Below are 12,873 nucleotides of genomic sequence, written 5' to 3'. Positions count from 1 at the left end.
GGTGAAGCGGGGGTCCAAAAAAAGACACATCTTAATTTCTGTCCTTCTCTACTTCTTCCATTGAGTTTTTGTTGGCAAACCTCACTTAAACATACTAATAATTTGCAGGAAATTAGAGTTGACAATAAAATTACAGATTTTTACCAACACACTTTATTTCTTCCAAATGTTTCCAAAATCCTTGATGTATGACAATCATTATACATTCTTTTCCAGCCGTAATGCATTTCCTGTTGATCTGTACAATGCATGGGAAGATATGACTAGAATTACATTACCTTTCATTGAATAAAAAATTTGAGAACAATTTTGTGAAAATATTTCTTATTACATCTACTTTTATGTGATAAGTAATCTCAAGAAAATCAAGCGACAGATCAGAAACCTTTAATGTCTAGTAATCTTTATTCTTTACTGCAATCACTAACTGAAAATGGTAACTTTAGCTGCAGTATTATAACTCGGTGAGAGAAGTGGATTGGAACATTAAAAAAATAGACTGTAAAGTAATACTCAACACATACAAGAATATTCCATATGATATAAAATCAGAGTAAATGAGTGACAATGCCTTAACAGTACTTTTGAGTATAAAAAGATATACCAGTATTTAACTTTCTTGCTTTTTACTTTTGACCACTACTAGAATGTCTCGTAGTAGAGAAAGCATTGCCAACTTGTCTAGCAAAATACAGTGCGACTAAGTACTCGCACAATTAATTGTAAACAAGAATTCCTCATAATGAGAAAGAGTATCAGAAGACATGTTAAACCTCCACTCTTACTGTGCCTTACACAGACTGGACTATATGGCTCGTAGTGGAAGAAGATAAAGACCATTTATCTGCTACATATCCAATTGTCAACTTCAAGACTTTATTAAAAGAGCTGTAAATTACTTCATGGAAAGCAGAATTAGATACAGGAGCAGTTTAGGATCCCTTTACCTTTTTTCTAACTATTAAGGGAAAACATCTTTAATTCCTTATAATAATAATAATGATATTAGAAAATAAATGAGAAAGAACATTTCCACATCATTAGTTGACAAGGTGGTAGGTTCCAGTTGACTGCATTTTCCTCTATAGGCATTAGACAAATATGATGATGAGGCCATCTTGCATAGTGGTACCACAGCCAGGAGTTTTGACAGTAGGCTGATCTCCAGGCAATATGTTCATTTATCTTAAAATCAAGAGTGTTCCTTTAGATTACTTCATATGATTAAGGTGCAAAAATGCTCATTGCTTAACAGGTCTCAAGTATATTCTTGATTTTTGTTATCTACCTGTACTTATCAAGTACCTTTATATTCATTCTCATTTACAAAGGGTGGATCAAATTCATAATCTCTTAGCCCAGTCACACACACACACACACACATAATTATGTAAACTGTGCTAATGTGGGCATGGGCTTCCTCACTAATGCAAGTGCTTCTCAGTTTTTCACTTTGTGCACACCCTAATTTGTTAAGTGAGGCAGAAATATCCATTTACACACAAAATAGGATTTATCACAGCAACACTTGTTGAAATCCTTTATGTATTTCAACAACAAAATGTTGTACTTGAGTTTTATGGCCACATTATTTTAAATCGTGTAGAAACAATATGCCATGCTTTTCATAAAAGATGGCTTGAAGTAGAGCTCAGAGAGTAACCTCTGTAGCAACACTAACAAAACTACTTCATCCAAAACTGCTGGAAAGGTTGGAGCTTCTAAATTAATTGTGTGCAAAATCTTGTAGATCAAGAACACTGTTTAATCAGAATTGCCTGACTACAGTTTCATAAATTTTATATAGTTTACAACGATAAAAGTTCTAGATCTCTCTTGAACAGGAATTAGAATTTACATTATATACACTGGATTTAGATGCAAAAATCAAATGGAAAAGAGTGGTTTATATAATTTGTACAATCCCTGAAATTTTTTTCACATTTAATGTCAGCTATGGATTTACATATGCTGAATGGGCATTGGTCATGGTACTCAACTTTGCATAGTGGTAGATGAAATGTAGATCCACACAAGATTTACAGTTAATGCTTCACAAATAACAGCATTTGTACAAGAAAAATCACTTAAAAAAAATGTTTTGGCAAGGCTTGCTAAAATGTAAACATTCATATTAGCATCAACGCAACAACCAAAAACTTTATTTCATGCCAAACCTCACAATCCAGAAAAAAGAAGTGTGTTGAAAAAATATTCAAGAGACATATAAGAAGAGACTGCACTCCATTAAAGGAGAATAAGTGATTACATTTTTCATAGATTTATGTAGTAAGGTTCTTACTGGTATTTTTGACCTGTATATTTCTTGAGGTTTTATTTGTGTGTCTTTAAACTGTGCAAGGATCAAGTGCATGTAAACATTTCATCACTCACATTTAATATCCATGGGGTCATAGGTGACTAAAATGGGCAGGAGTGAGGAGCTGGAAACTCCCATCCCCTCAGGAGGAACAGAAGGAGCCAAGCAGGGAGTGCTCATCTTCCTCAAAGGCTCAGACTGGGGTGGTTGTGTGTGGCTGTAACCAATATGAGAAGAGAGGAAAGATAGGTGTATGTTTGAGGAAAGAAACGTAGATTTTCTAGCTCTGAGTGAAACAAAACTCAAGGGCGATGGGGGCCTGAACATGCATGAGGGTGAAAGACTGACACAGGATAAAGTGAACTGGAAAGATTTGGTATACTGGGGTCAACATGCTGTCAGAGGACTGAATCAGGGCATGTGAAACATCCAGGGTAAATCATGGAAAGGTCTGTGGGGCATGGTGTTGGATAGAGAGCTGTGGTTTCAGTGCATTAAGCATGATAGCTTGAGAATGTATGTAAATGGCTGAAGCCTCTCTTCTGTTCCTGGTGCTACCTCATGAATGCAGGAAACAGCGATCAAGCATGAAAATATAAATTTTTCTTTAAAATGTCATTGTGTTTCTATGTGAAATGTTTTATATCAGTAACCTTTTCCTATATTAATACCTTTGGTATAAAATGTACCTTAGTAATTCTGACCAGCTAAACAACTATGCACAATGAATCCTTTTTGGTGAACAGTTCTTGAAAAACGTCATCATCTGCATACCACCAAGAGAAAACAAATATTCATTACTTAATGTATTCAGAGAAAAACTGATTAGATAAGAATTCTTTGGTATCAGTAAATTCATCATGTGATGACATTATGATTTAGATATGCGATGCTTAAAAATGCCTTATCATAAAAAGTTTGCATAATAATCAAAGTAAAAATTAGGTGAATTTTAGTGGACTACTTTACAGTGAAAAGGAAAAATACTTTAACTGAACTGAAAAAAATGTAGGTGATGATATGATAAATTAATGTCCTAAAGATAATATGAAAATAACTTCCAGGATGTAGGCAGCTATATATTTGAACAGCAAAATGAGCTGATGCTTTCCTATTAATATACCAGTGTTGTCAATGTATAAAAACAAATATTACCAGTATTTTAATATAAACATTTGGTAGCTTAATTCGTATCTATAAGGTAACAAGGATACAGCCTCATAACTCATACTTTATTCTTCTTTTTTCCTTTTATATTATTTATTCTTTTTTATGTATGTCCTTGTAACTAGTAGCACACATACACATGTAAATGTGTAAAAAGAAAGATGCTTTGAGTTTTCAAGGCCTGACCATGCAGGAGGGTGTTGGGCATGCAAGGAATAGAGCAAATAGGAGCAATGCAGCATGCATGGGGCAACATGCTATCAGTGAGTTGAACCAGGGCATATGAGGCACTGAAGCAAAAAGGTCTTGGTTGTGGATAAGAACTCTGATTTCAGTGCATTATACATGAAAACCAAAAAGTAAATATAAACAAAAGAGGCCATTCTTTGTTTGTTCCTGGTACTACCTATGTGGGAAATGGCGAACATACAACTATCTAAAGCTACACATTTTACCACTGGATTCATCGAGATAAAAGCGTTTACATTTTTTTTTTGGGGGGGGGGAAGATTTCTCAATTTGCACACAGAAATATGAACAAAATGGCAAGAGACATGAAGTACAATCTGGTACATCATCAATCTCGGTATCTAAATACAAAGTACGGTTTAAAATGTTATTGGTTTTATGTGAAAACATGTTATACTAGTTACTGGCATGTTATGGTGAATTTGTTCTTCAATCCAGACATTCAACATTCACTCCATGTTCTCCACAACTTCACTTCTGATATGAATAATCTTTGTTAGACCTTGAGGTGTCATATTGGAAGCACAGTCAGTTTAAATGCTTGCTCAAGAATTGTCCTCATTGATGTGACAGGCAAGTCATGAGCTCTAGTACTATCAATACCCCAAAACTGAGCATAAAAACCCTTCAAGATATCTTAACTTTACCTCCAAGCTAATGACAAGCCAAATGACAAAGGAAGAACAAACCTCTAATAAACTGTCTGTGAGATCTTAGATTTAAAATTACTGCAAAACATATTCAATCCCATACAGTCTAGTGCTTACAATCCCAAAAGTATACAATAAATTACCTTCACCATATTTCAGAAAGGTAAGATACAAGACAATAAAGCTATGGTCACTGTAATTGTAAAAACAAAGCTTTCTACAAAGAGGCCATTTGTGATTTTACAGCACTAGTGTGAAAGTGGCTACTTTAAATGCTCACTAGTTTGATTTACAGTTTTGCCATGGACACCCTCTTGAGAGTTCCTGGATGGGAAAGGGTGTAAGAGATATAGACAGACCGATTAAAATCATCTGGCAAGTCAACAGCTATGGTACCGGTTTAGTGGGCTGTCCTGCAAATTCCCTATAATATCCTGAAAGCAAGACATTGATAACTTTGAATAATTGAGCCATATCATCCTATACTATTAGCTATCTGTACATCAACTAAAACCTAAACCAGATCCCCAACTGAATTTGCACTACAGCCATTATGGGATCCATACCACCTCTCCTTTATCAACAACAAATATATAAAACAACTATATAAAATCTAGGTTCTTACATCATATGGAATTCAAGCCTTGGCAATAACTTTAAGGTGGAGAAGACAATTTTCTGAACATCTATGGCTTCTGAAACAACTAAAGTACTGATATAATTTTCAATTAAGTATAAATTATGGACTTTTATTTAATCTGGGGATTACAACTCCCTTTCTCAGATGGATAAAACAACTCTGACCAGTCTTGCCTAACATGATATGTGCATTCTCTCTCTCTTTCTAGACACAGAAAAATAGTAAAAAATATATTACCCTGTTCATATATGATCAGCATACAATTTGGCACTTGTGAAGATAAAACATTTTATATTACAGCACTGACTACTTCCAAGTGAGCGAGTACCTTGTATGACAGTAAAGTCATATCACAAATATCACAGTGATAAATATTTATTGCATTGCGCGTGATAACTGTTACATCTACTCCTTGATTAGATCCTGTATTCACATACAGTAATATAAGAAAGGCATAACTAACATACTGGACATTTCTTATTCCCAACATTAATCGGCTGTAATTTTTCTTCTCACGCTTTGATACCAACTGCATCAAAAAATACTCATAAAATATTTACTCTTTTCACTCATTTATTTCCACACCAGAGACCGTTTCTATAAAGTAATTCCCTTTCTTTAACACTTCAAAAATATACAGTAAAATGAGTGTCTACCATCTCCCATGTATAGATGAAAAGTAGCAAACTTTGAAGCATTAAAAAAATAACAATTCAGTAAAGTAATATCACATGATAAAAATTACATAAAAAGCCTAACTGGCCTTTCCTTGCCCTTGTAGAGCCATTTGAGTTTCATGCACCTGACCCTATTTACTCACGTATAGACAAAAATAAATGAATTACGAAAAAGTTAAAAGATGCATGAGCTTATGGAGTAATACTAAGTGATGAGAAGACATTAATCATGAAAAATCAATCTAGTCTTTCATGGCCATTGTGGAATCATTTGCCGCTGGTATGCTTGTTGCCACCTTCAGCTACAAATAAGATAATAGGTATCTGAGGTTAGAGCTGCAGATGGGATAAGCTATCTATATGTCCCTCTAGAAAGCAGTGGTGTATTCAGGAGTGGGTAGGAAAAATGAAAATGTTTACATTTACAGACTGCACTTCCTTTATCGTAAGTATATGTATGTAGTCAGCAATGACAGGGTTACTTTAATTAAATATGCATTCAATCTATCACTCTGAACTTATTTAGATAGTGCTTCTTAGATGGATGATGTTATTTCCACTTTACAGCAAAAAAAATTATTTTAATACTGAACATGAACCTAAGTATTCTAGCATGTTAGGGACCATATCCACCAAATATGGCCATGAGACTGGCTACTGCAAGAAAATGTGGTACCACTAAACATAGTTTCATTCTCTCTTCAATTTTTCCTGAGAACCTTTCAGCACCCCCAATATTTCAATATCTTCAGTTTAAATTTCTCCTTATATCCTTGGGGATAGGGAAGATAGATTACTGCCTGTGTATTCCCTGTGTGTCGTACAAGGCAACTAAGAGGGGCAGAAGTGGGTGGCTGGAAATCCTCCCTTCCTGTTTTATTTTCCAAAGAAAGAACTGAGAAAGGAGCTAAGGGAGGATTCTCTCCTCTAAGGCTCTGTCATCTGATCTTGACGCTATGTTGTTCACATGGGAAATGGCGAGCATGTATGAAAAAAGTATCTCCATATGTGTCACACTCACTGATCCAAACTTTGGATTCATATGAAATCTATTAATTCTTTCACCAACATTATTTTTGGTGAGAACAGTTGCTTAAACTATGCATTCATGAGCTGTGGAAGGCTCTATATATCTCAAATTGCTGTGCTGTAAAACATGCACTTATGTTAAGAAAGATGTGGTCCAAGAGAAGCTTTAACTTAAACTCTGAATTCTTGAAAGCAAGTTTCAACAACCTTACATCTTAAAATACCCTTAGTTTATAGTTCAGATGTTATCATTATTTGTTCATATGATTATTTATGGATTTCATGAGACTTTTTCTGTTTAGATTTCTTTGTAAGTATTTTGTGTGTTTCCTTGCTGTTCCTCAATACCTTATTCAAAGTGAAAAAAGTCACTGGTTTTGAAAAGAGAGGCATCTAATAATAAGAGATAACAGCATATCACTCTTACTTAAAATTGAAATATGTGAGAGCTAGCAAAAGGCCACTTTTTTAAGTGATTTATTTCTTTGTTTTCAGCAGAGCTGGCTGCAGACTGGGACAGTGTCTTTTCCAGATAAGAAAACCTACATCCTTTTATGGCTGTCCACATGATGTTACGTGACTTAGGCACCTTAAGGTAGAAATTTGGTTTCAGCGCATTCAATCAGAAGAAAGTATTATCATTATCTTATAACAATAACCTGTCTTATGATTCTTTATGATAATCTATACCCATCTCCATTACAGAAGATTAACTTACGAGCTTTAGAAGATTAGCAGTGTCAAATACATAAAGTTATTTACAGAATTAAAAAAAAATCAGTAATTTTTCTTATGCACTATGTAAGAGAGAAATGCAGATGATAAGAACATAATATCGCCTATTTCCTCTAAAAATGATTGGAAAAAGATTGTATCAACTACAAGATATCAATCCTAATGTCCATACAAAGGATTGGTTGATTTTAACATCTATGGGACTGCTACAAGTACTCCAAAATGTCTGACCTGTGTCTTTCCTGTTATCTGTTCGTAAAATCAAGTAATATATAATTTGTTCTGTATTTATCCCTCATCTGAAAGTAATTCTAGCTGGCATAAACACCAATAAGGCAAAGCACCTTTCACTAATTAATCAACTGAAGTCATGCCTCAGAGTATAAAATTCAGCCCCTTAAGATTAGTTACGACTTAACGGAAATCCATGTCTCAAAGAGTACAAAATGCAGGTCCCTAAACTGAAATCCATGTCTCAAAGAGTACAAAATGCAGGTCCCTAAGATCGCATACAAAAAAAAAAATATTTCTATTTAACATTACAGTGTCAGTAAAGAATAATGACCTATCTTGAAACCATATACTAAAGTCAAGATTTGGCAGTACTGTTACACTCAAGAATAAATAACAAACTTATTATCATGATTGCTGCATAATGATGTGTATTGATTATAATGGTACACAGTTCTAATCATTCTTTACAAAGCTCCAACCAAAAACCTTGTTAGTGATAAGATGTCATAAATACTTGATGGAAAACATGAATACAAAGCAAAAGGCAAAAAATCCTAGCACCATGACTGGTTGATTCTGAGCAAGTAAGAAAATTACATTTAAATGCTGGAACCTAACTGCCCAACTCAATCAGCTGGTATTAGCATATTTCTGAATGCAACGAGTTGCTTGCCTGAGGCGAGTGACAAGATGAGTAAGTTGGGCCAATGAGCAGGAAAATGTGACTTTTCCTCGCTTTCCTCCAGACTCTTCTGTGTGAAGTGTTACCAAGTACATAGCTCCACCACCCTCTTCCCCATCACTACTCTGTAAACAGTCAAACAGTAATGATGGACCAAATATCTGTTACAGGTTTATTTCATTCTTTATTCAAATGACCCTTTCCCCCTTTTACATGAAAAATACAAGTCTCTCTTTATACCTCTGCATACTTAAAGTCACTTTAAAAAAGAAAAACTACTTTCTTTCAATTTATTCTACTGAAAGGCCACATTCGTTTACACTCAGTTTCTAGCTGTCATGTTTAATGCACTGAAACCACAGCTCCCTATCCACATCCAGGTCCCACAGACCTTTCCATGGTTTACCTCAGACGTTTTGCATGTCCTAGTTCAGTCCAATGACAGAACGTTGACCCTGGTATAACACATCGTTCCATCAGCCTCTTGCCCTCCTGTATGTTCAGGCCCCTATCGCTCAAAATCTTTTTCACTCCATCCTTCCACCTCCAATTTGGTCTCCCGCTTCTCCTTGTTCACTCCACCTCTGACACACACATCTTCTTTGTCAACCTTTCCTCACTCATTCTCTCCATTTGTCCAAAGCAGTTCAACACACCCTCCTCTGCTCTCTCAACCACACTCTTTTTATTACCACATATCTCTCTTACCCTTTCGTTACTAGCATGCAACCTGTGGTGATGCATGCCAACCACATTGTAAATTAAAGCATTCATATTTTGGATGGAAACAGTTTATTACTGTAAACTCCATCTTTTAAAGATGTACAGTGAAAAGAAATTTGAAGATAATGAAAGTTTGGTGAAAAATAAATCATTGAAACTGAACCTGCCAACAGGCAAAACACCAAAGAAGTCACTGGAAAAAGTTATTTCTTTTCTAAAGAAAAAAGATAGGCAAATTGAAAGGATATAGCTCTATATTTTCAGGAAACTATATCAATATTCATAAGATAACTTACCCTAACTCGGTAGTTCAACTTCCAATCGACATCAACTATGTGAGGAGGGTATGTCCCAAGAGATGCAAGATGTGACTGTATTAATTGCCACTTGGATTGTATTTCCTGTGTTACTTCATTTATACGTTCTGGAAAATAGGTTAAATGTAATCTTTATCAAACAAAACTTTCTCCAGTAATAACATAGAGCTGAACTTTAGCATTATTATTAAGAATCTCAGAACCACTTTTATGGAGCTCCTGCAGCTTCAAGGCTGCAGAAGCTCTTTTGGAGCGAGAATATCCGTAACAAAACTGTACTTCTTTTCATCCATTGATAATTAAATACAGCCTTGCTAAAGACGATGTCTCCCTCAAAGAGTAACCACAGAGGCATAGTCTGGTAATGCCCATGTAACTCTATTATATGAAAGGGGTAGTTGGACCTAAAGGTCTGTGACCTAACTATGGCTTGTATGAAAAAATAACTAACTAAATGTGGAAGAATGTCATGAATGTCTGGCACTATGTTGTTTGTATTTTATTTTCTATTTTTTCTTAGACAATGCAACAATCAAGATCAGAGTGTAGAGGGAAGATACCATTATGACAGAAAGAGTTATCTCAGTTAAAGTCTGCAAATGATGCTCTTTCGTTGAGCTAAAAGGTAAGTTACTGTAATGGAAATATAACTACATAAGGATGTCAGGGATAAGTGCAACTAAATTTTTAGGTGTGGAAGGTTGTTACAGAGTCATGCTGTATGTTGAGCAATGAGTCAACATATTTTACAATTTCTTCTTTATGTGGATATAAAAGTCCAAATTGTCTTTGATACAAATTAGAAAAAAGTAAGAACAAACAATCTGAGCAGCACTGTAGGACTTACAAAAACAGAGTAAGAATGACATGAAAAATCTGTAGAGTGAATGAGTTATTATAAAGTTGCATGCTTTAACTATGACTGTTAACCCATGGTAAGATTACGTTAGGTGAGGTATGAACTTTGAGCCTGACTTGATCAACTAGCAGCAGACTCTTCATGCTCAGAATTAAAGACTAGGTACTATGGTGGACTATCAAGGAATGGGATTATGTACGCAGTGCTACCTCAAAAATTCCAGCATCCAAGAACTCTCTAAAATCACAACCTTGCTCGGAATTATATTTGTTCAGTTTAATTAAGATACATTACAATATAGTTGTACAAGCTGTTAGGCAAAGAATAAATCAAGTATGTGTGGAAGGCATGATCCAATACATGATAGGAACATTCTATATCTTTGATGCCCATTCCCTTTGAGATTTCCCTCAACTGGGTAGCTACAACAAAAGTCCATAATAGTTGAATTCCAGTTAATCTATGCCATAGCTAGTAACACTCTGCATCTACCAAACCAGCTCTCTTAAAGAATAAAAGTTATAAAGTAAGTTATAACAGTTGTAATAAGGCTAAAACAATATATTGTGGTATTTTCCACTCCTAACAAAACAATTCTTATACTGGTGAAGGTGAGTTTACTCATATAAATCTCTATATAAGGCTAAAGCCACAAAACTGTATATTTCATTTCAAAGATAATAATAATTCTCAAAAACATTCCGTGCAAGTTAAATCTGTATTACCAGCTGGCCAACTCAAATCCTCCAGAGTTGAAGAAAGAACAGATGCACTGTGACCTCCACGTACAGATTCGATGAATAAAGTTGCCAAAGCTGCATGACAGCAGGTCACCACATCTGAAAGACATTTTGTAAGTTTAATAAAAAAAAATACAGGTACATGCAGTGTATCAACAGAGGTATGGAATACGCTTGAGCATGCAGTTAATAATGCATTAATCAGCTGGTCAAACAGTATTTAACTAGATGAATAATTGCACTTGTTCAGACCTTCTGAAGAACTGATTTGGAAGCATCGAGTTAACTTTTCATAAATCTGGTACTCAGAAGTGTATCATGAACTCTGTACACATAAAATGTTTCTTAACACTGGATAGTCTGCACATAAATGGCAGAACTTTCAAACTGAAGTAGTAACTGCTATAGAAACATTTATATACAAAGCATGAAAAATTAAGTATTCTAAAATCTATATTCATTCACACAAAGGTACATCTGTTTTCTACTGGGAAAAAAACACTATGGTGAAAGTCTGATTTATGCGTCCAGCTTTGCAAAATACTGAAAAGTGAGGATGGCATGGACATTCGTTAATCATTACCTGGTAAGTACAAGTGGCTCCTTTATTGCAATAATTTTTTCTTTTACCTCACAAATATTTCCTGCTGGCTTACATTGTTATAATGTTGCAAGAGGTGAAGCCAAGTTGCTACTGTGAACCTGGTGACCAGGTGAAGAGGGGGCTGAGAGTATGGGAGGAAAAGGATGAGGAGGTTAGAGTAGGTAATGCAAATTTTGTACTCGACAGATATAAGAATATATTCTGCTCTGGATGCAATAATTCATAAGCCAGTATGACTTCATAATATCAACCTGAGGAAGTTCACTTGTGATTATCTGAAATAAAGAAAATTCATGGCTTGGGAAGGATTTGACTTTAGAAAAATATGCTTATCATATTCTATTATGGCACAGCACTGGAATATATTTTTACTTATGAGTAGTACCAAACAACTTAATACCTTCGACATGGTATTATGTCCATATGTCAGCCAAGCCATGGTAGAACAGAAAATTACTGATAATTACATTTACTATACGTTTAGCTTGTGAGAAGTGGAGAATAATTTTAAAATTTCACCTCTTTACGAACACACAAATCAGTATGGTGCCATTTTTACTTATCCTAGCCTCCAGAAAGAAAAGGAGTTTATATAATCTCTTATTCCTGTCACGTAAAATTCCACAAAGACGTAAAATAAGAATGGAAAGACCCGTTATCCAAACACTAGAGACATTGACAATGTCATTTCCTCACCACCGTCGCTGTCATTAACCTCTGGGGTCGAGGCCCCGGTTTTCAAGCCTTTCTGAAGGTCTTCGCTAACTTTCCGAAGAACTTCTTGGTAAATGGCATACTCGGTCTTCGAACTATCACCGAGCAGTCGCAAGGCAGATGAAATTTCGTGAGACAAATCCATCAGATGATAACCAAGCTGTGTTTGTTATATCCAAAGGAGGCGTACAATTTTTGTCCGAACCTTCGGATGGGAACCAAAATGACATGCAATTTGATTACTGTTTGGATACTCCGTGTACAGTCCGGAAAGTATTTATATAAGTAACAGCTTTTATAGAAAGTGTAATTTGAATATAGTTATGAAAGTTAAAGGGAAATGTAATGATATGTTTATTCTCAATATGAGTAGCGTTAATGAAATCGGACACAGCTTTGTTTACAATATTTTTTCCGAGCCATTTTTAATCCCTCGAGTAAAGTTTTTAAGACACTGGGACAGCTAGTATTAAATTATATCAATGTAATAAAACCTATCACTGTAGATGAGTAGAAACATCAGTGAGGTACTA

The 12,873-nt window shown here is 35.1% G+C and overlaps 1 protein-coding gene across 1 annotated transcript; it reads right to left on the bottom strand.

Annotated features, from left to right (window-relative positions):
* Positions 1–3,540: 3,540 nt before the first annotated feature.
* Positions 3,541–12,549, bottom strand: LOC139764582 (COMM domain-containing protein 3). Its single transcript, XM_071691387.1, has 4 exons — positions 12,323–12,549; positions 11,008–11,121; positions 9,403–9,530; positions 3,541–8,508 (listed from the first exon to the last, which is right to left on the bottom strand). The coding sequence occupies exons 1-4, from the start codon at positions 12,483–12,485 to the stop codon at positions 8,332–8,334; spliced, it is 582 nt and encodes a 193-aa protein (XP_071547488.1). The 5' UTR covers positions 12,486–12,549; the 3' UTR covers positions 3,541–8,331.
* Positions 12,550–12,873: the final 324 nt, after the last annotated feature.

Source organism: Panulirus ornatus, chromosome 50 (genome assembly GCF_036320965.1).
Source record: "Panulirus ornatus isolate Po-2019 chromosome 50, ASM3632096v1, whole genome shotgun sequence".
Classification (NCBI taxonomy): domain Eukaryota; kingdom Metazoa; phylum Arthropoda; class Malacostraca; order Decapoda; family Palinuridae; genus Panulirus; species Panulirus ornatus.
This window is presented reverse-complemented; position numbering and strand designations above follow the sequence as displayed.